We start from the raw sequence: 14,405 nt of genomic DNA on the forward strand, positions 1-14,405 counted from the left end.
AATTTCATTTGTCGAGCGCTGAAGAAGCAGTCAGAAGCAAATGAAATGGCTGTGGATATTGGTAAGGACTTTTGCTTTTATACGCTCATAAAACATTTGTTTATTCATTCATTCATTCATAAGAGTATTCCTAAACGACCAACTCAAAAAAAATAAAAAATGAAAAAAATGATGTGCAATAAAATCACTAAAAATCATTAAATTATAAAATCATAAAATACAAAAGAAACGGCAGACGTCAAATCAAATTAATTCTACAAAAATGCTTAGCAAAGCAGAAACCTTTCCATCAGGTGGTAAAATTGTGGGTGTTTCTCTAACATCAATGCAAAGGGGGTGTCCAAAATATATGCTAAAAGTCTTAGTTTGTGTGGAAAGTAAATATCAAGCAATATATCGGGGGGGAGCACACTTCTGTTGATGTAATAAAGAAAAAAACAATTCAAATGTCACCTCCCCCCCCCAATGATAAATGAACCCCATGTTTTTAGACATTTCTAGCACTGAAATCACAGGCAGCAGGAGCGAACTTTGGCCAATGAAAGATGGAACCCTGAGACATGCTAGAAAAGAATGGGCAAAAAATGACAAAGCAATTAAAGCTGTCCTTAGAAAACTAGACGACCTGATGCCCAGCGTCACTTTCATGGATATAAATACCACCACAAGTGCTAAGAACAGCAAGGCCACCATCTTAAACTACAAAGACTCTTATTGTGTTGGCGACCATTTGATGGTTCGACTGGATTTATACAACTACTTAGGCAAGAGGAAGGAATACGGAGGAGACTTCTTACGAGTGAGGATCTTCTCTTCAAGTCTTAGGGCTGGAGCTTCTGGGCGCATCACAGACTATAGGAATGGGACGTACCTGGTCAATTTCACTTTATTCTGGACTGGCAATGTTAAAGTATCCCTCATGCTCATCCACCCCAGCGAAGGAGTTTCAGCACTGTGGGCTGCAAGGAAGAGAGGCTACGACAAAATAGTTTTCACAGGCAAATTTTTAAATGGAACTTCAAACGTCCACATTGAATGTGGTTTTAACAAGACCACAGACACAGAACTGTGTGAGTATCTAGATGTACGAGACCGAGAGGCCTTCTATTGTGAGAAACCAAATAATGTACCTTGTGATGCTATTGTTAGCCTGAAGTCCAACAACAAGCCCATCTCCTACCTCACTGCCTTGGAACACAGCCTTTTTAACAGGTATTGTTCTTCGCTTTAGGCAGCAAAACACCTGGGGTCCCACCAGCCAATTGTTACCATTGTTATATCTCAGTTAGCAAATCAGTCACATCAATCAACAGAAAACTACTGTTTTCTGACCTGGGGGGGGGGGATATATTACACAGGCTATGTGTGTACCTTCCCAAAATGAATCCTGGGAACTGTAGCTTGTTAAGGGTGCTGGGGATTGTAGCTCTATAAAATTACACTTCCTAGAATTCTTTGGAGGAAGTTATGTGCTCTAGAAATGATAGCCATCTTAAATATCTCAAGGGCTGTTGTATGAAAGATGGAGCAAGCTTGTTTTCTCCTGCTCTGGAGGGTAGGACTATTACCACTATTACTTTTGCTTCCTCCAAATCAAGAGCACTCTGGGGTCAGTCTTGAGACATTTCAATGTAATATGGGGATGTGGTTGTGGCTCCATGGTAGAGCATCTGTTTTGCAAGCTGAATGTTCTAGGTTTAATCCCCAGCATCTCCCTCTAGGGGAGCTGCTGCCTGTCAATGTAGTCAATATTGAACTAGATGGAGCAATGCTTTGACAGACAGCTTCCTAGGTTTCACTCACATCCTCCACAGCTGGAACACTCTGGGGTCTGTCTTAAAGAAACTCCAATATAACTTTCCATTTGCACCTAATGAGAACATGACAATACAATAATCATCTTGCCGGAACACAACAAGAACCATCTAGCCAAGGCTTCCATAGAGGCCACTGAGGTTTGAGAACAGGGTGGGATAAAGCCCACAGCACTCTTGGTAATGGACTTATATTCCAACTTGATTTTTAATGGCCATTTTTTCTCTCATAAAGGTCCAACATTGGAGCTGAGATCCCTCAGACATTTGGGGACATTCGTGTTGTTGCCTGTGAAAGTGAGCTGGGCTTTCTGTTTATTGTCACAACTTTTGTGTGGTCTATCCAGGGGCAGATCTAGGGGGTGGTGAGGCTCACCCCTGCCAAGGGGGGCGGGATGACACAAAAACCATGCCTGTTCACTCTGGCTTGAAGTGGCTAGTAGCCTTGCCCGCTTGTCCACACACTCCCTGGGCTTCTCCACTGTTCTGGACGGCCGGGCCACAAGGGACAGGGGGTGCGGATACAGCTCTTTGCCAAGGGTGCAAGAAAGCCTAGGTACACCATCCCCTAGCATATTTTTTTTCTGGGCTCAATCCAACCTAGTGACTCTGGCCCCCATCCTCCTCCCGCACCCCAACCTCTTGTGTGCTTTAGGAGATTCACAAGAAAGACTCTTTTCATTCAGCCAGACCTTTTGGATCTTGGCATCTTCTCCTTTATTTTAAGCTAAGACTTTTTGACTGCTCTCCTGCCGTCCACAGTTTTTAATTTTATCCTTTATTGCTGCTATTGTCATCAGACCCTCCGAAACCTCTTGGCATAGAAGCAGGAGGCCAAATAATTACAGTAAATAACTCCGTTGCTATTCTGGTTCTTCCCCATCCTTGAAAATGATGCCAAATTCAGGGCTGGCACACAGTTTGCCAGGTATGGAATTGAGGGGCTGCAATAAAGGGATGTCCCTGCTGGTTGTCCTTCTTCCTATAGCTTGGGATCCCCAATGATTGACAGGAGGCTGTGGGACCAGCCACACTTTCAACCCTGTTTTTTTTCCTTCACAGTGCTGCAGTCACAGATTTCACTGGCACCTGCTTGTCTCTCATTTCCTTTTGGTAGGCATGGCGACGACCACGGCGAGCGAGAAGTGCAAGGTTGGCATGAGGTCCCCATCTCCCAGGGGCTTCGTCTGGCAGAACCAGTGGCACCCTGTGTTCTGCAACATGTCAGCTTTCCATACCTTGGATAGGATTAACACTTGCTTGAAAGAAAAGATCATTTACCTCCTGGGAGACTCAACTGTGCGGCAATGGATGGAGAATCTCACAAAGAGAGTCGATAGTACGTTCTCCCACCTAGATATAATCTCAACGTAACAAGACTTCCAGTAACACACAGTCCTTTCTACCCGCAAAAGAGCCACCTCCTAGTTTAAGTCTAGGGCTGTAAGAACCATATTGTTACTACATACATACATATGATCAGAAGGTCGGCGGTTCGAATCCCCGCGACGAGGTGAGCTCCCGTTACTCGGTCCCAGCTCCTGCCAACCTAGCAGTTCGAAAGCACGTCAAAAGTGCAAGTAGATAAATAGGTACCACTACAGCGGGAAGGTAAACGGCATTTCCGTGTGCTGCTCTGGTTTGCCAGAAGCGGTTTTGTCATGCTGGCCACATGACCCGGAAGCTGTATGCCGGCTCCCTCGGCCAGTAAAGTGAGATGAGCGCCGCAACCCCAGAGTCGTCCGTGACTGGACCTAATGGTCAGGGGTCACTTTACCCTTTAAAAGAAGGGATAGGAGCACTGGGCGGGTGTGGAAGAGCATAAAAGGTTGATATATAAAAGACTTTACCAATTTACAGAGCACTCTGATATGTTCATTAAATCTGGTTTGTGGCACAGGTCACCCTCTGACAACAACAACAACAACAACAACAACAACAATTTATTATTTATACCCTGCCCATCTGGCTGGGTTCCCCCAGCCACTCTGAGCGGTTTCCAACAAAATATTAAAATACAGAAATTTTGACAAATTTTGAGCACTGCTGTGCAGAATCTAGCAACTTTGTATGTTGTAGCAGGACTGGTATCGGAGAGCAGCAGGGAAGTATAGAATTGCTCTGCGAGCCCTGGGTACTTATGAAGTAGTGGGGAAATCAGGCTAATACAAATGTCTCTGTAGTTGTCCTGAAACAAAATAGCACCATCAGATCCAAGAGAGTACACCAGCCATTCAGTAGAGTTTTCCCCACAAGAAGTAGTTGCCTAATTTTTCTAAGGGCAATGACCAAAAAACTTGTACTGATTTTTTCCCCTCTATCCCCACATTAGCACTGAAATATCTCAAGCGCTATACAATCAGGAAACCCTACAGACTGGTCGCAGTGGACATGGCTAGAAACATTCAAATAAATTGGAAAAAACACGGTCACCCCTATGTAGGCTCTTCTGAGTACACAGTGAAAGACCACAGCTATGTCGCTTGGGACATCGACCTTGTGGCAGGTGACAGAGACACAGCGGTTGTCATCTCCCTGGGCCAGCACTTCCGCCCCTTCCCCATTGAGCTCTTCATTCGAAGAATGATTAACATACGGGGATCCATCCAGCGACTTCTCCTGAGGAGCCCAGATACAAAAGTCATCATCAAAGCAGAGAACACCCGGGAGATGTCAATAGACCAGGAGCGATTTGGGGACTTTCATGGTTACGCCCAATACCTTGCACTAAAGGACATTTTTCGAGATCTGAAGGTGGGCTTCATTGATGCCTGGGACATGACAGTTGCCTATGCCACAAACCTGGTTCACCCACCAGATCACGTGGTCGGGAGTCAAATTGATATGTTTTTGTCTTACATATGTTAAGGCAGTAAAATCAACCCAGAGTGAAAGCTTTAATTATGCAAAGGAAAGGATTTTGAATGGGGCAAGACTGTCAGCTAAACATGTGGAACATTTTTATCAGTTGCATTTAGAGACTTAAGGGTGTAATAAAGCACCAAAACAAATAACAGACGAAGCAGAGGATTTTGGATTGGAAAATGTAGCAATTAAGGATATGGGACATTTTATCAAATATCGGACGGATAAACTTTGTCCCATTGGGTTTCCCTTAGAATGTCAGGAGAGCCTTGCTAGGTCTTCCCAAAGATCCTTCTGGGCTAGGATCATTTCCCAACAAATCTTGTTGAGATGCTTCTGGGAAGCTGTCTGGGAGAGAGAAAGAATAATTGGTTTGCCTTCCCTCTCTGCAAATATTTGCTTTGGGTAGTAGCAGCCGCTTATATTTCATGGTATGCCATTCCCATCTTGGCCCAGAGCAGGCTTTTGGACACACTACAGTGCCGGATTTACATATAAGCTAAACAAGCTATAGCTTAGGGCCCCACTCTCTTGGGCCCCCCCCAAAAAAAATTAAAGAGGAAAAAAACTGGATGTACATTTCCAAAATATAAGATTAAAAAGAAATAAATAAAACCTACATGCAGCAACAGTGTTTTGTGTTGTGTAGGCTCCTGTGGTGTAAGTAATGGGCCCCGTCTGCTAGCCTGCTCCCTAAAATATCACTGGTTTGCTCATTTCTATATACAGTGGTACCTTGGTTCTCAAACTTAATCCATTCTGGAAGTATGGTCCAAAACCAAAGCATTCCAATCATTGCCAATCATTGATAAGATGGACTGCTTTAAAGAATGGCAAAAGGTGCTCTCGAAATTTATATGGCAGGGGGGAAAACCCAGAATTAAATATAAGATTTTAACTGATAGTCAAGACAGAGGGTTTTTTTTCCCTGCCTGACCTAAAGATATATTATGAAGCAGCTGCATTTTGCTGGATGAAAGAATGGTTTATGTTGGAAAATACTGATGTATTAGATTTGGAAGGCTACGACAATGCATTTGGCTGGCATGCATATCTGTGGTATGATAAAGTGAAGGTTCACAAAGGCTTTAAGAATCATATAATTAGAAAATCATTGCATAATGTTTTTGATTAGATATAAAGATCTGTTAGAAAGAAAAACACCTAAATGGATTTCACCTTTGGAGGCTAAAGCTCATAAAAGATTGAATATGGAAACCAGTTGGTTAAAATATAGGGCTATTTTGATAGAAGAAGGAGACCAATTCAAGTTAAAAACATATGAACAGCTGAAGAATAAGCTTGATGATTGGCTCCAATATTATCAGATCAATGAAGTATTTAAATTGGATAGGAAAATTGGCTTTCAATTAGAGAAGTCAAAGTTGGAAACAGAATTGTTAGAACCAAAAACAAAAATACTTTCCAGAATGTACAGGTATAAGTTATTGCTTGAGTAGCATACGAAAGATGAACAAACAAAAAAATTTGCGATATTGTGGGCAAAGGATGTGGGACATAATATTTTGATGGAAGATTGGGAAAGATTATGGAAACAGAATTTGAAATTTACTGCGTGTAATCTTTTAAGAGAAAATATAATGAAGATGATGTATAGATGGTATCTTACACCAGTTAAACTAGCTAAGATCTATCATAATCATGATAACAAATGTTGGAAATGTAAGAAAGAGGAAGGATCTTTTTATCATATGTGGTGGACTTGCCCACTAGTAAGGGATTTCTGGCAGAAGATTTATAATGAACTAAAGAGAGTGTTGAAAAACACATTTATTAAGACACCAGAATCCTTTCTATTGGGTATAGTTGGAAAAGAGATTCCCAAGAAAGACGTAATTTTTTTCCTGTATGCTACAACGGCGAAAAGAGTATTATTAGCTAAGAATTGGAAGACTCAAGAATTACCAACAGTGGAAGATTGGCAAATGAAAATGATGGAATACATGGAACTGGCTGAAATGACCGGGAGACTATGTGACCGAGGAGAAGAAGCGACAGAAGAAGAGTGGAAAGATTTTAAAGTTTATTTTAAAAAAACATGGTAAATTTGTATATTGAGATTAGATTTAGAAGTTCATAGAAACTGCGGGTATGAGAATTATGTTAAATAAATTGATGTATGAGAGACTTGAAATTGGAAGGAGTTTTAAACAATGAATTGGAAATTGCTAAAGATGAATGAGAAATGAACTGCAGATAGGGGGAACTCGAGGAAGTCCCCTTTTACAATGTTAATGGAAAAGGATTATGGTATTTTGATTTTTGTGTTTTTATTGTTATTTTTGTAATGTTATTTTTTTCTTGTTATTTTTGTTTGTATTTGTTGTGTTAAATTGTTGTGTTTATTCTGCAAAACCAATAAAAATTGTTTTTTAAAAAAACAAAAACAAAACCAAAGCATTCCAAAACCAAGGCGTGCTTTCCCATAGAAGGTAATGCAAAACAGATTAATCTATTCCAGACTTTACAAAACAACCCCTAAAACAGCAATTTAACATGAATCTTACTATCTAATGAGACCATTGATCCATAAAATGAAAGCAATAATCAATGTACTGCACTATAAAATAAATAAAACAGCATTGTAGATGATAAATGGTGGGAGAAGCAGAAGTCAGGATGAGCCCATTGTCTTATTCAGGGGTCAGCAAACTTTTTCAGCAGGGGGCCGGTCCACTGTCCCTCAGACCTTGTGGGGGGCCGGACTATATTTTGAAAAAATATATGAATGAATTCCTATGACCCACAAATAACCCAGAGATGCATTTTAAATAAAAGCACACATTCTTCTCATGTAAAAACACCAGGCAGGCCCCACAAATAACCCAGAGATGCATTTTAAATAAAAGGATATATTCTACTCATGTAAAAACATGCTGATTCTTGGACCGTCCGCGGGCCAGATTTAGAAGGTGATTGGGCCGCATCCGGCCCCCGGGCCTTAGTTTGGGGACCCTGGTCTTATTGGTATGCACCCAATAAACCCCAATTGAGTCTAAGCCATGGTAGTCCCAGAGGCAATTTAGAAAACCCATTGCCACCCTTCCCCTCTTAATAATTATTTCACTATTAATATACTACTTCTTAATTGTATTTCACTATTAATATACTTCTTCTTAATTGTATTTCAGTTCAGCAATTACTTTGCTAAAATACATATTTTGTTATGTGCAAATGGCTTTAGATACCTATTAGCATTAGGTTTAGATACCATATAGCATATATTCATCACAAGATACAGTGGCAATTTGTTGTTGACAAAGGAAAGCTGGACATATAAAGGGCCCCGTTACTTTCAGTAGCTTAGGGCCTCATCAAATCTAAATCCGGCCCTGGACATCCATGCAAGGGCGTAGCCAGGATCAAAACTAGGGGGGGGGGCCAAGCCATGATCATTCAGGGGCGGGGCCACAAAGTGGGAACGTGGGCGGGGCTACAGGGCCAGCTGGCCTGACAACATCGTGGTGGCGGCAGCGGCGGCAGCGGCCACCTTGTGCTTCTGGGGCTGGCAACGGCGGCGGCTACCCTGCTTGGCTGGAGAGGACGGGAGGGTCGGGCAGGCAAGAGGGGGTGACAGGGTGGGCGAGGGCAAGGCAAGGCACGGTCGCAGTCATGACGGCTCCAAGGCGTTGCTGCATATCAGCATAATATTTCAACCATGTTGTGGGTTCAAGCCCCACCTTAGGAAAAAAATTCCTGCATTGCAGGGGGTTGGACTAGATGACCCTTGTGGTCCCTTCCGACTACAATTCTATGATTCTATTGATATATTGCCATAGCATATGCATCATTCTGCTTTCTTGAATTGTCCTACTCCTAGGCATAGCAGCCAACTCCTAGAGGCCTAGGTGCCTCCCCCCCCCCAATTACTAGTAAATACCGTATGTGAAAGAGTCATCCCCCCCATGTTGATAGGCTTTCTATGTGGGGCTTATCTGCCCCCCCCCCCGTATTTTATTAAGAATGGAAGAGGGAGGGAAGGAAGGAAGAAATAGAGAGAGGGATAACTCATATTTGTGGGTGCCTCTGGGTGACGCTGTGATGCTGGAACTCTGCAGCAAGAGGACGGGAGGGTCGGGCAGGCGAGAGGGGTTGGCAGGGCGGGCGAGGGAAGGCACGGCCGCAGTCACGACAGCTCCGAGGCGTTGCTGCATATCAGCATAATATTTCAACCATGTTGTGGGTTCAAGCCCCACCTTGGGGGAAAAATCCTGCATTGCAGGGGGTTGGACTAGATGACCCTTGTGGTCCCTTCCGACTACAATTCTATGATTCCATTGATATATTACCATAGCATATGCATCATTCTGCTTTCTTGAATTGTCCTACTCCTAGGCATAGCAGCCAACTCCTAGAGGCCTAGGTGCCTCTTCCCCCCCCCAATTACTGGTAAATACCGTATTTGAAAGAGTCACCCCCCCCATGTTGATGGGCTTTCTATGTGGGGCTTATCTGCCCCCCCCCCAGTATTTTATTAAGGATGGAAGAGGGAGGGAAGGAAGGAATAATAGAGAGAGGGATACCTCATATTTGTGGCTGCCTCTGGGTGATGCTGTGAAGCTGGAACTCTGCAGCAAGAGGATGGGAGGGTCGGGCAGGGGAGAGGGGGTGTCAGGGCGGGCGAGGGCGAGGCAAGACAGGGCCGCAGTCTCGATGGCTCCGAGGCGTTGCTGCATATCAGCATAATATTTCAACCATGTTGTGGGTTCAAGCCCCACCTTAGGAAAAAATTCCTGCATTGCAGGGGGTTGGACTAGATGACCCTTGTGGTCCCTTCCGACTACAATTCCATGATTCTATTGATATATTACCATAGCATATGCATGATTCTGCTTTCTTGAATTGTCCTAGGCATAGCAGCCAACTCCTAGAGGCCTAGGTGCCTCCCCCCCAAAAAAGAAATTACTGGTAAATACTGTATTTTAAAGAGTCACCCCCCCCCATGTTGATGGGCTTTCTATGTGGGGCTTATCTGCCCCCCCCAGTATTTTATTGAGGATGGAAGAGGGAGGAAAGGAAGGAAGAAATAGAGAGAGGGATAACTCACATTTGTGGGTGCCTCTGGGTGACGCTGTGATGCTAGAACTCTGCAGCAAGAGGAAGATACCGGTACACCTGTACAGGAGCCTTGTAAGCAGCTTTCTCTCTGCTTGATTTACAGCAGGCACGTCCAACAGGTAGATTGTGATCTACCAGTAGATCACTGGAAGTCTGTGGTAGATCACTGCTAGATCACTGGCACCCCTAAAAAAGCTCACCCAAATTTTTCCTCCTCCCTAAAAAAAGCTGAACTATGACCTGAAGCCCTAAACAAAAATGGGCCTCCCTCCCTCCTAAAAGAAGCTCAACAAGTTTGACCTAAACCCCCCAAAACAGGGCTTCCCTTCCTTAAAAAAACTCAACAGCTTTGACCTGAACCCCCCAAAAGCGGGTAGATCACTCCCAGTTTTTAACTCTGTGAGTAGATCAGAGTCTCTTGGGAGGTGGCCACCCCTGATTTACAGTATACAGATGCAGGAGGAGGGGCAGACTAGAACAACACTGCTTTTTATAAACATCACTGTGTCTATCAAAGCTACAGCCCCCCCCCCCTTCTTATTCACTTCCTTTTAGCCTTGCAGGGCCACCTTAGTCAAATTGAATCCTCTGCACCCTCATTAAATCGCCAATAGAACTGTTAATGCGATCCCTGAATGCCCATTAACAACTCTCACTGAATTACAATAGGGTGAATAGGGTGGACCTTGCCTGAAGGGATATTCTGCTCCATTGTCTTAACTGCTTAAGTACTGGTAGCCACTTTGCTTTATTTATTTGATGTGTTTTTGTTACAGCTGTGTTCCCGCCCCCAGCAAGTGGAGAGCTGCTCTTGCTAAAGCAAAGCCCTTTCCACTTCAGTTTTTGGAGGGGCAAAGTATTGGTTATGGTCTGTAAAATACAATAATTTTTTGCTTCTGGGGGGGGCAGCTGCCCCCTCCTGCCCCCCCTGTCTACACCCATGCATCCATGGTGGCCAGCACAGGAAGCGGAGGTTGAAAAGCCCCAGTACAGAGAGCAGAACACCTTTGTGTCCTGCCCACCATGCCCAAGGGTGGACCTGGGTCATTTTTGCAGAGGAAAAGGCAGAGCAGCACAAAACATCAGACGTAAAGTAAGAGGCAGTGCTCACATCAAGCTAAAGACTAGGACATTGATCCAAAGAATTATGCCTAATAGATATTTAGCTCAGCTACACCTCTTTACAGGCTTTCAGTTGTTTTGCATATGTACCTTTCACTCCATTTCTGCAAATGTTCAGGTTTAAATAAAGCAGTGAGTGTGCTAACTCCTTTCCTGTCATTTTAGAGTCAACTCTTAGCATTATTTTCCCTAGAAAAATGTGGAGATCATCTGCACGGCTGTTATTGAAAAGAGGGGAGCCATCTGTTTACATGGAAGATTATTTTAGGGGAGCAAAGTTATTAGGTGGCAAAGAACAATGGGCTCCTTCCAAGTTCTTTAGTAAGAAATAAAGCTAATCTACCGAGTCATTGTTTTCTGCCTTCTAAATGATGAGTTTCCTTGCACTTGGTTGCCCTCTGACTTCACTGCTTTCATTTATATATCTCTCTACGCCCTGCCTGCAGAGGATTAGCATACCAGGCATCCGATGAAGTAGAAGTTCATGAAAGCTTGTGGTGAGATGCACCTGTTTAGTCTTTAGGGTGCCACAAGACCCTGTACAGTATTGCTTTTCTTGCAACAAACTGACAACAGTGTCTCTACTCGAGGTTGTAATTTGGACCTGCAAGGAACTGAACAGCAACTCTTTACACAAGCTGTCAGAAGCAGGATGCTCCAAAACTCACATTTTCACCCTGCCCCAAACCTTAAAACAGAGGAATCATTACTGCATTTTATTATTAATAATGATTTCAATATTATTATTACTACTACTGTTACCACTGCTGCTGCTATGGAATTATTACAGCCTCCTTATGCCTGATTTCCTGTTCCCTCTCAGTCTCCCTTTTCTCCTGGATCCAATTGTATTTGGCTTTTAAGATTTTGAGCAGTGACTTTGTGGTTCTTAATCTTTTGTAGAGCACCCAGAAACCTTTGGGTTCTTTATGTAATAAATATGCATATGATAATTTTGTTGTCGTTTAGTCGTTTAGTCGTGTCCGACTCTTCATGACCCCATGGACCATAGCATGCCAGGCACTCCTGTCTTCCACTGCCTCCCGCAGTTTGGTCAAACTCATGTTCGTAGCTTCGAGAACACTGTCCAACCATCTCGTCCTCTGTCGTCCCCTTCTCCTAGTGCCCTCCATCTTTCCCAACATCAGGGTCTTTTCCAATGATTCTTCTCTTCTCATGAGGTGGCCAAAGTATTGGAGCCTCAGCTTCACGATCTGTCCTTCCAGTGAGCACTCAGGGCTGATTTCCTTCAGAATGGATAGGTTTGATCGTCTTGCAGTCCATGGGACTCTCAAGAGTCTCCTCCAGCACCATAATTCAAAAGCATCAATTCTTCGGCGATCAGCCTTCTTTATGGTCCAGCTCTCACTTCCATACATCACTACTGGGAAAACCATAGCTTTAACTATACGGACCTTTGTCGGCAAGGTGATGTCTCTGCTTTTTAAGATGCTGTCTAGGTTTGTCATTGCTATTCTCCCAAGAAGCAGGCGTCTTTTAATTTCGTGACTGCTGTCACCATCTGCAGTGATCAAGGAGCCCAAGAAAGTAAAATCTCTCACTGCCTCCATTTCTTCCCCTTCTATTTGCCAGGAGGTGATGGGACCAGTGGCCATGATCTTGGTTTTTTTGATGTTGAGCTTCAGACCATGTTTTTCGCTCTCCTCTTTCACCCTCATTATAAGGTTCTTTAATTCCTCCTCACTTTCTGCCATCCAGGTTGTGTCATCTGCATATCTGAGGTTGTTGATATTTCTTCCGGCAATCTTAATTCCGGCTTGGGATTCATCTAGTCCAGCCTTTCGCATGATGAATTCTGCATATAAGTTAAATAAGCAGGGAGACAATATACAACCTTGTCATACTCCTTTCCCAATTTTGAACCAATCAGTTGTTCCATATCCAGTTCTAACAGTAGCTTCTTGTCCCACATAGAGATTTCTCAGGAGACAGATGAGGTGATCAGGCACTCCCATTTCTTTAAGAACTTGCCATAGTTTGCTGTGGTCGACACAGTCAAAGGCTTTTGCATAGTCAATGAAGCAGAAGTAGATATTTTTTCTGGAACTCTCTAGCTTTCTCCATAATCCAGCGCATGTTTGCTATTTGGTCTCTGGTTCCTCTGCCCTTTCGAAATCCGGCTTGCACTTCTGGGAGTTCTCGGTCCACATACTGCCTAAGCCTGCCTTGTAGAATTTTAAGCATAACCTTGCTAGCGTGTGAAATGAGCGCAATTGTGCGGTAGTTGGAGCATTCTTTGGCACTGCCCTTCTTTGGAATTGGGATGTAGACTGATCTTCTCCAATCCTCTGGCCATTGCTGAGTTTTCCAAACTTGCTGGCATATTGGGTGTAGCACCTTAACAGCATCATCTTTTAAAATTTTAAATAGTTCAGCTGGAATATCATCACTTCCACTGGCCTTGTTATTAGCAGTGCTTTCTAAGGCCCATTTGACTTCACTCTCCAAGATGTCTGGCTCAAGGTCAGCAACCACACTACCTGGGGTGTACGAGACCTCCATATCTTTCTGGTATAATTCCTCTGTGTATTCTTGCCACCTCTTCTTGATGTCCTCTGCTTCTGCATATGATAATACACAAATAAAATTACAGAGGCAAAATTGGGGAGGGAATGCAAAAGTTAATGTGGAGAGGGGACATGGCTCAGTGGTTCGAGCATCTGCTTTGCATGCAGAAGGTTCCAGGTTCAATGCTGGCCATTACCTCCAGGTAGGGCTGAGAAAGACAGGTAGTAGCTTTCTGGGATTTCAAGACAAAATATAGACTGGGTATGAGGAGTCTGCGATCCTTCAGCTCCTTCCCTAACACCAGGTAGATTGGCACAGAGGAAAAGGCATGTCCAGGAACACTCTATTCACCTGCATCTGACCTTAGCATAGAAAATGAGGCCTAACCTTGGTTCAAAAATGTTTAGATACTGTACTTCCTCCCAAAAGCACTCCACATCCCTGCCTCGGTCTTTTAGCTCTGCAAAGTGCAAGACCTCTCTCTGTAGCAAGAGGTGTGCAAGTCTAAGCCTGCCTGTCCATTGCAAGCACTTCATTTATCCTGCCCTGATTAAAGATTTGGGGGAATTATTGAGACTGCTACCGTGCTTTTCTTAGTGAATGAAAAGTGTTCAGCACATGTTCAGAGGCTTGCAACGAATGCTTATGAACTGCGTTCTCTGTTTGCCTCCTCTGGCCCTCCCCTTTCTTTTCCATGGCCTATCTATCCCTGAGACAAATTCCTCACTGCAAGTGTGGCATAGTGGTTAGAGTGTCGGACTAGGTTTAAACCCCACTCAGCCAATAAGCTCTCTGGGTAGCCTTGGGCCAATCACTTGCTCTCAGCCTAACCTACCTCACAGGGTTGTTGTGAGGGTAAAATGGGGAGAAGAACTATGTACACCACCTGGAGCTATTGGGAGGAAAGGTGGGGTATGAATGCAAATATATACAGTCATGCCTTGGTACTCGGACGTTTTGGCTCGCGAATGCCGCAACCCGGAAGTGAATGTTCCA

At 43.7% G+C, this 14,405-nt stretch overlaps 1 protein-coding gene across 1 annotated transcript; it reads left to right on the forward strand.

Annotated features, from left to right (window-relative positions):
• The first annotated feature begins 538 nt into the window (after window positions 1-538).
• On the forward strand, window positions 539-4,682 carry LOC118097285 (NXPE family member 4-like). Its single transcript, XM_035140020.2, has 4 exons — window positions 539-1,212; window positions 2,050-2,111; window positions 2,932-3,153; window positions 4,147-4,682. The coding sequence occupies exons 1-4, from the start codon at window positions 539-541 to the stop codon at window positions 4,680-4,682; spliced, it is 1,494 nt and encodes a 497-aa protein (XP_034995911.2).
• The last annotated feature ends 9,723 nt before the right edge of the window (window positions 4,683-14,405 follow it).

The sequence above is a fragment of the Zootoca vivipara genome, chromosome 15 (assembly GCF_963506605.1).
Source record: "Zootoca vivipara chromosome 15, rZooViv1.1, whole genome shotgun sequence".
Taxonomy (NCBI): Eukaryota; Metazoa; Chordata; class Lepidosauria; order Squamata; family Lacertidae; genus Zootoca; species Zootoca vivipara.

Coding starts and splice junctions, on each gene's coding strand:
- LOC118097285 (XM_035140020.2), top strand. CDS start 539: ATGAAAGATGGAACCCTGAGACATGCTAGAAAAGAATGGGCAAAAAAT. Junction 1,213..2,049: donor GAACACAGCCTTTTTAACAG/GTATTGTTCTTC, acceptor TCTCTCATAAAG/GTCCAACATTGGAGCTGAGA. Junction 2,112..2,931: donor TCGTGTTGTTGCCTGTGAAA/GTGAGCTGGGCT, acceptor TCCTTTTGGTAG/GCATGGCGACGACCACGGCG.